At 43.4% G+C, this 15953-nt stretch overlaps 1 protein-coding gene across 2 annotated transcripts in view; it reads right to left on the bottom strand.

The window, feature by feature from the left end:
- Positions 1–9910, bottom strand: part of DOCK10 (dedicator of cytokinesis 10) — a 280479-nt gene extending 270569 nt beyond the window's left edge. For both annotated transcript variants that reach the window (XM_022567817.3, XM_022567818.3), the window contains exon 1: positions 9727–9910. In XM_022567817.3, the coding sequence (XP_022423525.2) occupies positions 9727–9849 (123 nt within the window). In that variant the 5' untranslated portion in view covers positions 9850–9910. The remainder of the gene's footprint in view (positions 1–9726) is intronic.
- Between the last annotated feature and the right edge of the window lie 6043 nt (positions 9911–15953).

Here is a 15953-nt window from a genome sequence, read left to right as displayed (position 1 = left end):
CCTTCCCTGTTAGCACTCAGAAAGGTCCTGAAAGAATCTTATCTGTGCATATTGGTATGCCAATAAATTTTATTACTGGCAGTTACACAGGGAACTTTTATAGCTATTGTAGATATACAGGCTTTAAAGTAAACTGGAACACTTTTCGTTGGAAAATAAAATCCTCTTTTGAATAAATGTCTGATTTTAAAATAAATAATGTCAAAAACATGAAAGCAAATTACTTGCAATATGAGTTCTCCAGATTTGAGTTTTCTTCTCCAAAAAAGTTACTGAGGGCTTCCCTGGTGGCGCAGTGGTTGAGAGTCCGCCTGCCGATGCAGGGGACACGGGTTCGTGACATGGGTTCGTGCCCCGGTCCGGGAAGATCCCACATGCCCCGCGGCTGGGCCCGTGAGCCATGGCTGCTGAGCCTGCGTGTCCGGAGCCTGTGCTCCGCAACGGGAGAGGCCACAACAGTGAGAGGTCCGCGTACCGCAAAAAAAAGAAAAATAAAAGTTACTGAGCTCTGACGTCACTTTCATTTTTGTGAAGGTTACTCAGCTGTAGTTAATTCCCATTTTCTCCTTCTGAAGAGTGTGACAAAGGGACTTTTAAGAGCTAATCAAATAAACAATCCGTGTTTGAAAATAACTTAATTATCATATTTAATTGAATAGTGAATTTTGTTAAGTTTTTTTGTTTGCTTGTTTGCCAAGTCAGATGCTCAGGCCTGTGTTCTGTTTATAGAATGTGTGTTTTGAAAGCCCCAAAGTCACTGGTCATTTTGACAGCCTTAATTAGTCATTTAGATTGGTAATTACCAAAATAATTGTATGAAGAAAAGCTCACTGTGGTCATCATAAATGGTGCCATCTTTTTCAATAGAACCTCCTCCACATCCTATCGTTAAACTCTGCCATTTTGGTGTTTAACGTAGAGAGCTGCCTCGCTTCCCCAATTCTACGTGTCAGGGGAGGGGGTTGTGCTGAAACTGAATTAGGAAAACTGACTACTTTCACATTTAGCAGCACAATTAAAGGAACTTTTGATGATTTGGGTCCATTAACTCTGCTATTCTCAGAGGCAGACACTTCCACTGCAATCCAGTTACAAATATTAACGTTTTCAAAGGCAAGTGTTTTGCTCTATAGCCACTAACTCGGTCACATTCATTAAATTTTATTATTTCTACATCATTTAATGTACGTCAACATGTCAAGTCCAGCAAACACAAGCATTTCTTTCCAGCCCACTGACACTGCTGTGAATGATAAGAGGCAAACAAATCTCACTTCAGTGGGAAAAAAACCCTCTCCTTTGTAAACACGAACATTCAAATCAAGACTACAAAAGACAATGTAACAGATGTAATGCTGCAACTGCAGCTACGCCATGCATATCGTGCCAGAAATGTATTTCTACAGAAGGAGAAGAATCAAATGATGCCCCTTTCAAGAGATGAAGGAGCCATTGTTTGCATAGTTAACACACTCCATGCCAGTCCTGTCCTTGGGAAAGAATCACACTGACGGAGTGTCCAAAGTTGGTGTCACTCCCAGTATCCCACTCTGCTGAGATGTCATAAATGAAAAATTGTTCAGCAGAGCAAAAGTAACCACGGCTCTTCTCTTGTTGAGAAACTCTTTTTAAAAACCTCTTCCTACGGCTGGTACTCTGAGATTTCCTTTTCTCTCTTTGCTCTCTCACATGGATGCTAACTGCATGTTTAATGAGATCTGCCTGTCTGCCTGGTGGACCTGTCTTCAGAACAAAACAGACTAATCGTGGGCAACACAGACTCCAGAGTCAGACTGCCTGCATGTGACTCCTGGATGCATCAATTACCAGCCATTTCATCTGGGGCAAGTTCCTGATCTCCAAGCATCTCCATCCTCGTCTATAAAATAGGAATAGAAATCCTTCCCCATACGGTTGTCATGAGGATTAAAAGAGACTGTACGAGTCAAGTACCGGGCACACAGGATGTGCTCAATATCTTTCTATTTAATTGCATTTCTGCCACTTACCAACTAGACCATGAAGAAGATGCCTCAAGGAACAGCATAAGCAGATACTGACAACCCTGACATTTTGAAGTCATAACTCCACTACAGTCTCTCACTGATACACACCCAGCCCACTCTCCCGACGTTCCTTAAGCACTCATTTGCAGTGGGAAGGGAGACCCCCGCCCCTTATTTTCATATAGTCAATATAGCATAAAAGTAGTGAAACTGACAAGTTCCCTTCTCTCAATGGCATTTATATTTGAAGGCAGAAAGCCTGGAAAAGAGAAATAAGAAATTAAATAAGTAGAAAGATCTCTTTAGATAGTGGTAAGAGCTATGAGGAAAGTGAAGAACAGTAATGGGTCAGAGACGTCTGTAGCAGAGGGAGGCTGGGCAAACCGCTTGCAGTTGGGAATCCAAGATGACCTTCCTGAGCAGATGACATCTGAGAACCTGAGGGGCAAGGAGGAGAAGCCCTGAGGACTCCAGGGCAGGGAGAGGGCAAATGTAAGGATCCAATAATCTAATGTCCTAATTTCACAGATCAAGAAACTGAGACTCCAGAAAGGGAAGTGACTCAGCAAAGAGTCACAGAGCCAGGGCTGGAATTCTGGTCTCCAGTCTCAGGGGATCTGATATTTACTACACCAACTCCCAAACTGGCTAAATGGTTCAAACTGCATGAGGGAACTTCAACTTGGACAGCCGTCGAGAGGAAAGAGTGTCCCCAGATGGTGGTAAAGGACAGCCAATCAAAGGGGTCCTGGACCACATTAATTACAACATGTGGAAAAACCAAGGTCTTTAACTCCATGGAATCCCATCCTTAGGACATTCAAATGAGAACAAGAAAAACCATTTTTTTCTGAGAGTCAATGACTGAAAGAAAAAAGGTTCATCATTTTCTGATTCTAGCAATCAGATATTCTGATATAACCAATTATTTTCAAATAACTAAGGGTTTCAATATGATGGCAACATAAATCTTCTAAAGCAATAAGTAATCATCATTGCATGTCCTACCTGAGTTGGAGTGATTCTGCTTTCAAATTCTCTGGTAAGTGGGGTGACACTGGCCACATCCTGGAACCCATCTTTAGGGTTATAACCAGGGTGAGAACTTCTGCAGATTCACATTGCAACTATGTCATGTACGTTATAGAATTTTTTCCTTAACCTAGAAGCTTAACTTAAGTTCACTCTACAATTAAGGTGCTAGATGGAGGAGAAAACACAAAGCAAATAAGCAATGGACTTCCCTAAAGTCACTTAGCAATGAACAAATCTCATTTTTATCCTTAGGTGGTCTAAACTTTATCTTTGTCTCAAGAGACTCTTTCAAAGAGTTGCAGAATAAACCATGGTGTACTAGACCCTCACACAATTGCCTTTACCTGACAATACACTGCAAAACTATGGCTAAAATTGTAGCTTTGTGTGTGAGTGTGTATGTGTTTCTCACGTTTCAATGTGCTTACAAATCATCTGAGGATCTTATTAATATTCACATTCTGATCCAGGAGGTCAGGTATAGAGCCAGGGATTCTGCATTTCTAGTGACCAGGTGATGCCAATGCTGGCCCATGGACCACATTCTAAGGAATAAGGGTCTATCACTGCATCATGCTGCCCTTTGCGAAAAATTACAGAAGAAAGACTATCTTGTCTTTGGAGTCTCAGTACAAGTTAAAGCTGACCATGTCTAGAGCAAATGATCTTCTTTTATCTTATGGCTCTCTTAATCTCACAGCTGATCATGTTTTCCTCTTTGACTTGGTTCTCTAGGATGCACCCTTAGCCAGACTACAGGACTTAATGGTTAGGCGTTTTGTATACGATCGTACTCCACTGACCTACTCCTGACTACATCTACCTTTCCTAACACTGCTTTTCGTTGTTGCTAATATTGCTTTTTACCTCCTCACTATATTTTTCGTTGCTGCTATGTTACATGCATCTTTGTAAGACACTTGGAATCACTCCTTTGAATAAGATAGCGTGTGAGAAAAGAATCTCAACACAACCCAGTCAAATGGAAGTATGCATCGTCAAGGACACATGATGCATTGGAAAATTTCAGGCCCTTGCTTGGAGTGGGTGAAGTGATTGAGAATGGAGAAGCAGCCAGTCCTGGGAGAGAAGTGGACTTGAGAAGAATTAACTCCACCCTCTTTCACAATTCACTTATGGCTTTGCCAGATAGATGGCATGGGGTTAGCTAAGTAAGTTCCATGTTTTAAGGACTTAACCACTGAGTTCCGGTTGCCTTGGGAAGATCTATTATTAACATAGGTAACTGGAACAGCCTCTCCTGTGGCTTCTAACCTCAGAGGAAAACTGAAGCGACCCCTCACGTGTACTCTGAAATGCCAGTAGGAAGGACAGAGTTCTTCTTCCTTAGGTAGAGCTACCCATCAAAAGGCAACATTAACCAAAGTAAAATCCTTGTGTCTTCCCACTTAGAGATGCCATTGGAAGCAGCTACAAAACTGGTTGCTATTCAGGATGCAAAAGAGGTCCCATGTCAGTTACTTAACTCAGAGCAAGGTATTAACCCTATGAGTCTCAGTGGCCTCCTCTGTAATCTGTAACTATAATGACTTCCTCATAGGATTGCTCTGAGAATTAAATAAAACAATGCTGTCAGGCACTTTGTAGGTTCTCATCAAATGGTTTATTATATAACAACTATTACTGCTCTCTTTTTTTATGCTAGGCCTTAGAGAAAAAGGTTGTAAAGAAAGAGACAGACGAAAATGTTTATTCATTCTTTCACTTTTTGACCCATGTAGAAGTTCTCTACAGCCCACCGTTGTTACCATATATTTTTAAAGTTACCTCTGCAATGCCCTTGAGAAGTCAAAAATACGAGTTGATACAGTCAATAATAACATTCAACCTTGATCTTGTAAACTGTGTTGAGTTCTTCACCGGGCTAGGGACTTTCCTCATTTGAAAACATAAACGTGGGATTGGGATTTGTGCTAAAGCCTCTGATTTCTGCTAAAATGTAAAGACCCTTGTTATGAAGAGCCCTGTCAAAAAAAACTGGAACAGAACAAGACGGTGCTGGGAATGCCAAACTAACAGGCCTCTGCTTTGCATACTGCTTTCATTCTAGACACTGACAGCAAAACAAGTGTTTCATTTTTCTTCAATATCACTTCCCACATCATTTCACTGACTCTTACTCCAGGCATAGGAGTTTTTGGAAATTCTAGTATCTCCCACTCAATTTCTTAAAACCCTCTTACTCTCAACTATTAAATATCACAAAGTTCAGAGGGAAGGAAAATCTTCCTTCTAAGACTTCCTCCTGCCCCTGTAAACATGTTTCCATATTCATAGCTTCTCAACCAGAAATCTTCAGTCGGTCAAAGGTTCTGCTTATTCAAAGCTGCCTAAAATATTAAAAGGAGTACCACTGGGGAACAGAGGTAGTTAGGAAACACCAAATCAAAGCAAGGATATGGAATTTGGGGGAATACTGAATCAATACTCTCCTCTCTTAGCCTTTCTGGGTGGGGAAGGAGAAAACACACTGATTAAGTACAGTTGCTTTTAGCAGGATGTTTCCTTTTTAAAAGAAATTAATAAATTTGGATACAATTCAAACATAAGTTGCAGAGCAATTTTTGTGTAACAGCAGAGTAAATGTCCTAAAGAATACATGTAAATAAAGTGGTATGTTCTCATCTAGGAAACACATAAAAGGCATTAGGCAAAAATTGACCGAATGATTAGTTGGTGTTTGGTAAACCTCCACCTGCCTCTGTGTTTCCTTCCCATCATCTGACCCTAGTTAGTTCTTAGCCTCTCTGTTACTCAGTCTTCCATTCCTGTGACCCACCCAATCATGTTCCAGAAATAAAAGTCCATATCTCTCAAACAAATATAATATATATGCGGAAAAAAGCACCAATCCTATGTTTATAGCTTAATCAACTGTAGAAAGCTATTTAGATGAACTAATTCATGTGAAAGTACAAATGCACTTCACACATTTTTAAAAGAAGAGCTTCTTAGCAAAAAAGAATCTCTAATTAGTGGCGTTACAACTTTGTGGCCAACACAGTAGTATACTCAACCAAAAAAAATAAAAACACTCAAGCCCTGACATGAGAGAAATGTTCCTAATCATTTTTGAACTGAGATTCTGCGATACACAAGTTTGCTTTGTGGGACTACTATGAAAGGGGGGCGGTCAGGAAATACTTAAGCTGTGCTTGATCCTGAGATTGGCGTTTGCATGAGTTGTGATTCATTTGTTTTTTTATGAAAAAATTTTCGGATAACTAAGGAGGAAATATTTCTGTTTTCAAAATCTATGGCTTTTGCTCATAATTGTTCTTTATTGTTCTCACTCTTTTTTTTCCCAACAACTTCATTGAGAGACCTCTGACATATAAAAATTGTATATACTTAAGGAGTACAATTTGATGTTTTGATGTATCGTGGGAAGACCACCACAATCAAGTTAAATGACTTATCCATCACCTCTACCTAGTTACCATTGTGTGTGTGTGTGTGTGTGTGTGTGTGTGTGTGTGTGTGTGTTGGGAAGATTTAAAGATCTATCCTCTTAGCAAATTTCAAGTGCGCGATACAGTATTTTCAACTATTGTCACCACGCTGTACATTGGAGCTCCAGAACTCATTCATCGTGCAGAGGTGACCAATCTGTACCCTTTGATGACCATCTCCTCATTTCCCCTTCTGCTCCCCTCCCCACTCCAGCAACCACTGTTCTACTCTCTGCATCTATGAGTTTTACTGTTTTAGATTCCACACATACGTGAGTTCATGTAGTATTCGTCTTTCTGTGTCTGACTTATTTCACTTAATATAATGTACGCAAATGGCAGGATTTCCTTCTATTTCCCTCTTTTGTAAGGTTAAATAATATGAGTGTGTGTATACACACACACACACCCCCAATGGAATATTATATATCCATTGTAATGGGATATCTTGGCTATTGTGTAGAATGCTGCAATGAAGTTGGGAGTGCAGATAATTTTTCATTATTATTCTTAACAGGAATGTAGAATAAGGCAGGTCCTCACTAGGAGTCTGCCTGCATATGAGCTACTACAGTGCCTTGGGTTAAAACTAAAATCAAGATTGCTTTGGAATCCACCTCTACTTTCCTCAGCAACTGCCCTGAAAGTAGGCCCCCCGGTAAATGCCCTCACTCAGCATCCCTTCGTTCTCTGATCTCCATAATCTAAACACGTTTTGAAGATTTCCTGTCCTATTATGTGTATGTTTGTATGATATATATGTCTTTATATATATTTATATATTTTTTGTATTTATATTTTTGGTCCCCAAAAGAGAGATTTCAGAAAGGGTACTGTATGAATCCAGCAGTGAGACAGGTTTTCTCAGCAAGACTTTCTAGTGTGTCTCAAATATTTTTTCAGTAGATGACAGCTGGCTCCAATACACACTATTCCACTTCCTGTATTGAAGTGGGCTACCCATTATCTTCTTCCCCCAGACTATTCATTTTCTCCCTTGACAACTAGGATTTGAGGACTTGAAGCAACAAACACAAAGCGTCTTAAGGAAGTGGATCAATGTAAGCTAAGCTTCATCTTCACTGCACAGTCCAATTACAAGGTTTTAGGTTCAAAAGGGATGCTCTGCCCCACAGAATCCCACTGCGTTTGGGTGCCAACTCAGAGAATGCCTCACCTTCCAGTTTCCCTTTAAGAGTTAACTGATGGGACGGATGCCAGGCACATAAGTCCGTGCTGCCAAAATCACTGACCAAGCTGCCTGACTAGATGGGTCAGATCCTTTGATATGTCTTGGCAAGAGCTGGCTCCAGGGTGTTGGCCACGGTGCTGAAGTGAGGGGAGGGGGGCAGGGACACCTTTCCCAGCGAATCACCCCTTCCCCCAACTCTTTTTAAGACGCTGGGCTTATTCATTTTGACAAGATACCCTAGGATTTCAAATCTGACAGCAATTTGGAGAAAGTAATGTGTGTGTCCGCGTACAAAGGTATCTAGGATACATATTCTTTAGAGAAAAGTCGAGTGCTCCAAAAACTCTAGGAGAACCCCGTTAAAAATAAAACAAAAATCAAAAACAACATTTAGGGCTGTTTATTCCAATTGAATGCTACTTATTTCTGTGCACTTGTCTACCAGATCATTACTGAGATTTGGTAAAATGAATCAACTGCAAAATAAAGTTATCTTAAAGCAAATGGCAGACAATGACAAAGCCACAATCCTGAATAATCATTCCAAAGTGAAAATTATGTTCTATGCATGCCTGAGGATTTTACTATCTCTATTTTTACTCCAGCTGAACCTTTTTTTCAAATGTTCTTTTTGACCGATTATCCTTCCTGCCTTGAAAATGTGCATGCTGATATCAGGACCAGGGCAGCCCCTGGCACAGGGTCTGCTAACAGTTAAATCCCCTCTGGGTGCCTGCAGACTGCAGCCAGTGGTAAGTGAAAGAGAAGGCACCCTGGCCACTGACTCCTGACTCATTTCACACTCCAATCACCCTCACCCTCTTGGGCATCTGATGCCTCTTTCCTCTGCCAGGCAATTAGCTTCCGTTCTGTTCAACTTTCCAACCTCTGGCTTTAGAGAAAAGTCCTGGCTGTGGGAACTGGCTCTGGGCAGCTCTTGGCTCCCTCCTGATGGGTGACTTGCAAGAGTAACACTTTCTCTGACACTCTTAAAAGAAGCCGTTTAATTCCTAATGATGTTTCCTGGCAAAAAGTAAAATGAAACCCACAACGTGGGATTCCGGTCCAGCAAAGGCAGGCCAAGAGTGTCGCTGCTGAACCCAAGTCTTGCTTTAAGTCTGTTCCCACTCGCTTCCCTTTCCCACAAGAGTTCATTTTTCTTCCTCCTGACACTTCCAACCCGGAGTGTGACACCTACTGGAACTTACGAACATCTGGGGAGGTATGGATATGATTTGGGCATCAGATGAGAACGCCTGAGAACGCCTGGCTGCTGCCCCAGGGATTTCCCGCGGAAATCACCCGGCTCTCTTAGAAGGCGTTTCAATAAGGAAGTAACCAGTAAAGTTGGCGGGAGAACCCTGCGAACATCTTAGAAAAATACCAGGAACCACTGAATACTTAACGACCCACGTCTCCTCCAGTCTAGTTCCCTCAGCCCTTTCTGGACTCCTATAAAGCGGTTTGTGGGTTTTTAATTACCCCGTGGAGGGAGGGGGGTGAGAAGGGCATTTATTTCCGCGAGAGCGTTCAGGTGAGGTTCCCAGCTTTAGCCCGGGCGAGGAACTCGGATCACACCCTCTCCTCCTGCGCCCTAGTCGCCAGGGGTGAAGGGGGCGCGGAGACCCGAGGACCGAGGGGTTCCGCTCCGTAGACTATCCACCCCTCGGGTCTCTGGCACCCCACAACCTAACGCCCACGGGGCTCGCGATGCGTTCCCGTCACCTCCTCACACCCCCAGACCCAGGCACATCCTCTCCCACACTGCGCTTCTGCTGCCCGCGCGGCTGATCCTCTGAGCGTCCCCGGTCCCCAAACGTGCCCCCGGTCCTCACGCGTCGGTGCCGCTGCCTCGCAGAGGTGGCGCTGGCGGCCCCGGGCGAGGCGTTGGGGGAGGCCGTGCGGGGGCGGGGAGCCGGGGGGCGGCAGGGAACCGGGCGCCGAGGGCTCCGGGAGGCCGGGCTCGGGCCCCCAGCAGCCCGGGGCGCACGGGGAGGCGCGGAGGACGCGCTGCACTCACCCGCTGCTGCTGCCGGCTGCTGACAGCCACCGCGGCGGCGGACGCGGCGCTGTGCCGGAGTTCGGCCGCCTGCCCGGGTCGCAGCAGGCTCCGGGTGAACCTGCGGGTCCGCTCGCTGGCCATCGCCCGTCGCGGGCCCGGAGCGCGCGTCCCGCCGCCCTCGCCGGCGCCGACCTCCTCTACCCACCGCCGTTCAGGAAGCGGAACTCGGAGCCTCCCCCCGCCCCCCCCCCCGCCTTCCTCGCTCTACTCGCAAGAGGCGGGTTTTTCTCTCTGACACCCCCCACCCCCTGCGCTCCGCCGAAGCTTCGCGACGACTTTCCAAACTCTGCGCTCCTGCGGGCGCGCGCGGCCAACTCGGCAGGCGGCCCCGACCCGGCTGCTGCGCCTCTGGAGTGGGGACCGCGGGACGCGCGTGGGGCGGCTCCAGCCCGCGCCAACCCCCGGCCTCAGCCGGCCACCCGCGACTGTGCCCGCAGCCCCCAGGACCGGCGTGTGGCGGGGGAGGGGCGCGGGGCGGCGGCGGCCGCGGGGCTCCGGGCCGGGCCTGCCCACCGCCCTCGTGCCCATTTGGAGGCTCCTTGCGGCGCTGGAGCTCTGGCCGCGTTCGCTGGTTTCGCCCCGACTTTCCGGGGCTGGCGAGAGGGCGCGGGCAGAGCTCAGTTCGCCCTTCCAGCCTTGGAATCGGATCAGAGGCTTATAAACGGTCTGGTGGCTGGGATCTCCGCAGCATCTCCCTAGCCAGGCTTTCAAAGTCTCCTTTGCCCAAAGCCCTCACTCAGGGCCTTGGAATAAGCTTGCAAGTTCATAGATGCCTCAACCAGTATTCATGAAACGCCTACTATGTGCCAGTGCACGTTGTTGTGGAAACTGGGCTAAGAGGGGGAACCTACCAGCCCCACCTTAAGGCTGTGAGGGGCTGATGAGGTTTTTGAGCTTGGGGTAGGAGGCAGCAGATAACCAAGTTAATAAAAGAATACAAGTACATGAACAAGGGAGTTTCAGATAATACAAGCTAGAATCAGGGTAATTAATGTGAGGTAAGAAGCTGGGGAGTATCACATAGGGTGAACTGGCTAGAACTGACGGTGGCCTTCCCAGGTGGTGTGGGTCAGGTATGCGGGTGTACTTATATTTGTGTTGTTTTTCTTCTCCCACTCTTGCCACACATGCATCTGGCCTGCACATTGTCCCTAGCTCTCTGATTAAAGTCTTCTGAGAATTCTCATCCTGAGTCACACCCCAGGGTGGTTCTCCAAGTCCATGTGGGGCTGGGAGTCGGGAAGAGCAGCCCCCGCCCCTAGGATACCAGTCTGAAGAGATTCAGGGCAGCCACTCCAAGTATTCTAGGTTTTTCTTAACAGCTTTTTATAAATCTGTGACCCTGACGTTTTTCCCAAGCCAATATATAGTTTTAACACAAGGTTGCATTTGGGTATAAAGAACTCCTAAGTGGCTGATAGATGCACTTGAGTCAGCTCTCTGATGTCTGGGATTCAGTTAGCCAGAGGTACTGGTGTGGCATCGTTTCAGCACATTCTATTTAGAAATCGTGACGGACAGAGGCTCTGGAAGATTTGGGAAGTGCCATATGAAACACTGGTCGGCTCTACTATACCCTTCATAGCAAACTACTGTGTCTTGTGTTATATGCTTTCACACTGGTACCCAATATGTGACCAAGGTCACCTTTAAGGGTAAGCAAAGTAGGTGGTTGCCTTGTGGTGACACACAAGATCTCTATGGGAGTATCTCCCTCCAGCCACACCCTCCTCTAACAGGTGTGCCTTGTGGTGATGCTTTCAAATGCATACTTTCTTGAGAGAGATAGTTCATTAAGCACTTTTGAAAGAACTTGAGCTTCCCAAGAAGAGGTATCTAGTCTTTCTCCATGGTTTCAGAACACAGGAGTTGCTCGCTAATATTGATTTGCAGATGACTTTCCCAAGGGTTCGATGGGCTGGTGCAGTCTGAGAGCTGAGTGCCTGAGGTAGAGACAGACAGAAAGGTGTGCTGGAAGGGAAGGCTGGCGTACCTGAAAATTCCTCAGAATGTGTCCTTGGTATGGCAAGCAAGGCACTGAGCTGCTTCAAAACACCGAGATCCCACGCAACCCATTCTTTAAGAGTATCAAGTAACAGAAAATCACTCGCCCATCTTTTATAACCGCAAACTTCGCTTTCTCCAGCTTCAGGGGGTTACCCAGAGCACTGGTGTGAGAGGATTTGATGAACAGATGCCTATTTGTCCTACCCTTACCCTGTATGATGTTCACTCCATGGGTCACACTGAGAAGGAGGGTAAATGTAAGTGACCTTTACACTCAGGACATTTCAATAACGGCCCTTGACAGTCATGTAGCTTTTAGTTAAGCTGCCTTCTGGATTTCAAGGATAGAGTACTGAGTGTCTGCATAGACACACACATTCTTTGCTGCAGAGACACAACTTCAGGTCTGCTAATTTGGGATTCTCTGACTCTTTGCTGGTCACCCATCTCTCAGTTCCCTAGAGAGACATGGCTAAGATGCTTTGTAAAGGCAAACCTATGAAAGTGCCGTGAAGATCCTAATTAATGTAAACTATGCACTTGGGTGATTATGCTGCGTCGGTGTAGGTTCATTAGTTGTAACAAATGTACCACTCTGGTGGGGGAATGTTGATAATGGCAGAGGTTTTACAGGTGGGGAGGTAGGGGGAGATCTCTGTATTTTTTTCTTTATTTTGCTGTGAATTTAACACTGCTCTAAAAACAAAAGTTAAAAAAAACAAAACCAAAAACAAAGAAAGCAATGTAACACAACAATGAAAAGACAAATAGCCCAATGGAAGAATGGGCAAAGGATTTGATCATACATTTCTCCAAAGAAAATATGTAAATAGACAATGCTCAATATCATTAGTCATCAGAGAAATGCAAATCAAAGCCACAGTGAGATACCATAATGAGATACCACCCCACAAGGAGGGTCATAATGAAAATATGGAAAATAGCAAGTGTTGGGGAGATGTGGAGAAATTGGAACCCTTGTGCTTTGGTAGTAGGGATATAAAATGGCACAGCTGCTTTGGAAGCAATTTGGCTGTTCGATAAAATGGTAAACATGGAGTTACCATATGACCCAGCAATTCCACTCCTAGAGAAATGAAGACATATATTCACATAAAAAGTTGTATTATACAAGAATGTTCACAGCAGCCTTATTCATAATAGCTAAGAAGTGGAAAAAACTTAGATATCCACCAATTGAATGGATAAACAAAATGCGGTATATCCATACAATGGAGTATTTTTTGGCAATAAAGAAATGAAGTATTGGTATGTGCTACAATGTGGATGAACCATGAAAACATTATGCTAAGTGAAAGAAGGTAGCCACAAAAGAGCACACATTTATGATACCCTTTTTAACGAAATGCCCAGGATTGGCAAATCTAGAAACAGAAAGTAGATTAGTGGTTGACTAGGGCTGGAGGCGGTTGGGGGAAGGTGGGGAGTGACAGCTAATGGGTACACAGTCTCTTTGGGGTACGGTGAAAATGTTCTAAAATTAATCGTGTGGGAGGTTGCACAAGAAACAGATTTCAGTTATTGCTTTTGGGAAGGGGAACTTGACAGCTGGCGGACAGGAGTGTCGATATATATTAATATACATGTTAATATATACACCCTGTATGCTTATTGGATTTTGTATCACATGTGTAATAACCTATTCACAAACTAATAAGTAAAATAATATTTTACAAAAGAAGTTACAATGAAATGACAAAAGGTATTAACTACAGATTCCATAAAAATTTTTAAAGTTAAAAAAAGTCATGAAGTGACAAATTGTGTTCAATGACCTTAAATTCAATCTTCTACTGTTCCATATTTCCTAGTATTTAGAACACATAGCCTGCAATCAAGTTTTATCAAGTTCTAATTCTCCTCTTTATTTGAGGTGGCATGGACCAAGCCATTTAATAGGAAAGAAATGACCCCACTTTCAGTAGTAGACATTTATGGACTCTCAACTCTGGACAGGATCTCAACCTAAGCCATGGGGGCAGGGAGCAAAGCAAATGGTCTCTGCCTGCAGACAACTTAATTTCAAATGGAGAAACTGATATAAAACACTAGTGAGAGGTGGAGGGTAATATTCTGGAAATGGAGTCTCTCAGATAGGACCCGTATTAACGTTTTATATTTTATATTCTTAGAGCTCTAAGATTGAAAACATTCGTCTCAATAATATGGGATTTTCTGGTGCTTCCTCCCTCCCTCCCCCTCTCCCTCCCTCCTTCCCTCTTCCTTCCTTCCTTCCTTCTTTCCTTCCTTCCTTCTTTCCTTCCTTCCTGCCTTCCTTTCCTTCTTTAAAGCTCAGGCACTCTCCCTCTTATTCAAAAGCATCAATGGCTTTCTTAAGATGCAGTAAGCACTGATTACCCGCCCTGGTACAGTTTGAAGCTCTGTACAACTAGGAAAATGAAATTGTCAATAGTCCTCTCCTATCATCCTTCTCCATGACTTTGCCAAGGGTTGATTACACTAGTCTTATGAGTAAGGAAAGCTCTCAGGAAGTTTAGCAGTAATAAGTATAAAAGTGAAAACTGTACTATCTTTACTGTATCTAGAGATACAATAGATACAATAGTGTGAAAATTCCGTTAGCTGTTAGTCCAGCAGTCTGAAGACCTGGGTGTGAGTCCAGGTTTCGGTTCTCAGAGATTGTAGAAACTAGGACAATACCCCTTGTACTAATTCCATGGCATTAAGCCACCTTTCCTAAGTGATACCAAGTCTACTGCACCCTAGGTGTCAGCCTGGCCTTTAGCCTGTCTCAAGGTTTAACCATTTCAAGTTTGCCTAATGTTACACAGTTTACAAAATATAGTCACTATGTCATTTGACTCTAAAATAATTCATCCTAAAAGGCAGATGAAGCATGAAATATTGCCCCCATTGTCCATAAGATAAAACTGAGAGATAATTTAATAACATTGAAATTAGAAGGAGGAGCATTTTGCCAATTAATAAAAAAAGGCTTAGGGTACAAATGTCTAAGCTAAAACTATTCTGTGATATTATCAAGACTTCCTTCCTAGTTCCCTATCTAGGGAAAAGTACATTTATCCTCTTTTTATAATAGGAAAAGAGGTCCACAGAAGTAGGTGACTTGCCATGACACTGTAGTGACTGTGATTGGGGCGGGTAAATTAAAATAATTGTATTTGGCTATTGAAAGTATAAAATTTGTCCTATTCAGCAATAAGTAAATAAAGTATCAGAATCGCAAACCAAAATATAAGAAAAATACTTTGCCGTAAACATTTCTTTGTTCTCTAATATTAAGATAAAAATTAAACAATTGTATTTATTTCCAGTGGCTTTTTGGCTGAATCCTATTTCATAAGGTACATTTTTCTTCACCTTGCCAAGGGAATATTAAAAAGCAGCAAGGAAAATATGATTTGAGAGGTGTGATATTTATGGGCATCCATTAGTCTTTGCCAGAGCTAGAGCCATTTGACAAAGCTGAGTGCCTCCATGTTGTTTATGGGCAAAGGAATTAAATTTGATATGGATTTGTTACCGTGTTTAGAAGACAGATCACTCTTTGGAAGAAAATTTCACTTAACATAATGTGATTTGAATGTGAAACTCTCTGCTGGGCTGTATATTTTGCCCACACGCCACATGCAGAGCACAATAAGTCCACCAGAATCCTTGGGGCATATCTCAAAGAGAGGCACATACTTGAAAGGAAAGAACAGTTTGGACGGGAAACCAGTCTCTGGGTTTTCTATCCTGCTTTGGATTTAATTTGTAGTCTGGCCTTAGGGAATTAATGTCCCAGGACCTTTATTTCTCCATCTGTAAAAATTACTGAGAGGCAGATTTTGGCTTGATATGAGGAAGAAGGAAATGATCAGTAAACATAGAATGGGAACTTTTCAATTTCTTACATGCATAGTTAAACCCTGTATTTATTTCATTCTTCTAGGCATTTCAATGCCCTTCTCTTATTCTTCAATATGTTGATTACTCCAGGCACTCACAATTCTCACAGAAATACACCTTATATAACAAATTATAACATAATTATTTCTTTTACTTTTTAAAGAGAGCAACATAAAATTGAATCTGTCTTCTATTATTTCTTTGAGAATTTTGCATCTCTATACATGAGTGAGATTGGTCATCTTTTCTTTTGTGGAAGTGACTTTATTTCATTTTGCCAGGAA

Source organism: Delphinapterus leucas, chromosome 8, assembly GCF_059928025.1.
Source record: "Delphinapterus leucas isolate spDelLeu-1000000601 "Yukka" chromosome 8, BTC_Dleu_Yukka2, whole genome shotgun sequence".
Taxonomy (NCBI): domain Eukaryota; kingdom Metazoa; phylum Chordata; class Mammalia; order Artiodactyla; family Monodontidae; genus Delphinapterus; species Delphinapterus leucas.
The sequence above is the reverse complement of the archived record's forward strand: the minus strand, read 5'-3'. Positions and strand labels throughout refer to the sequence as shown.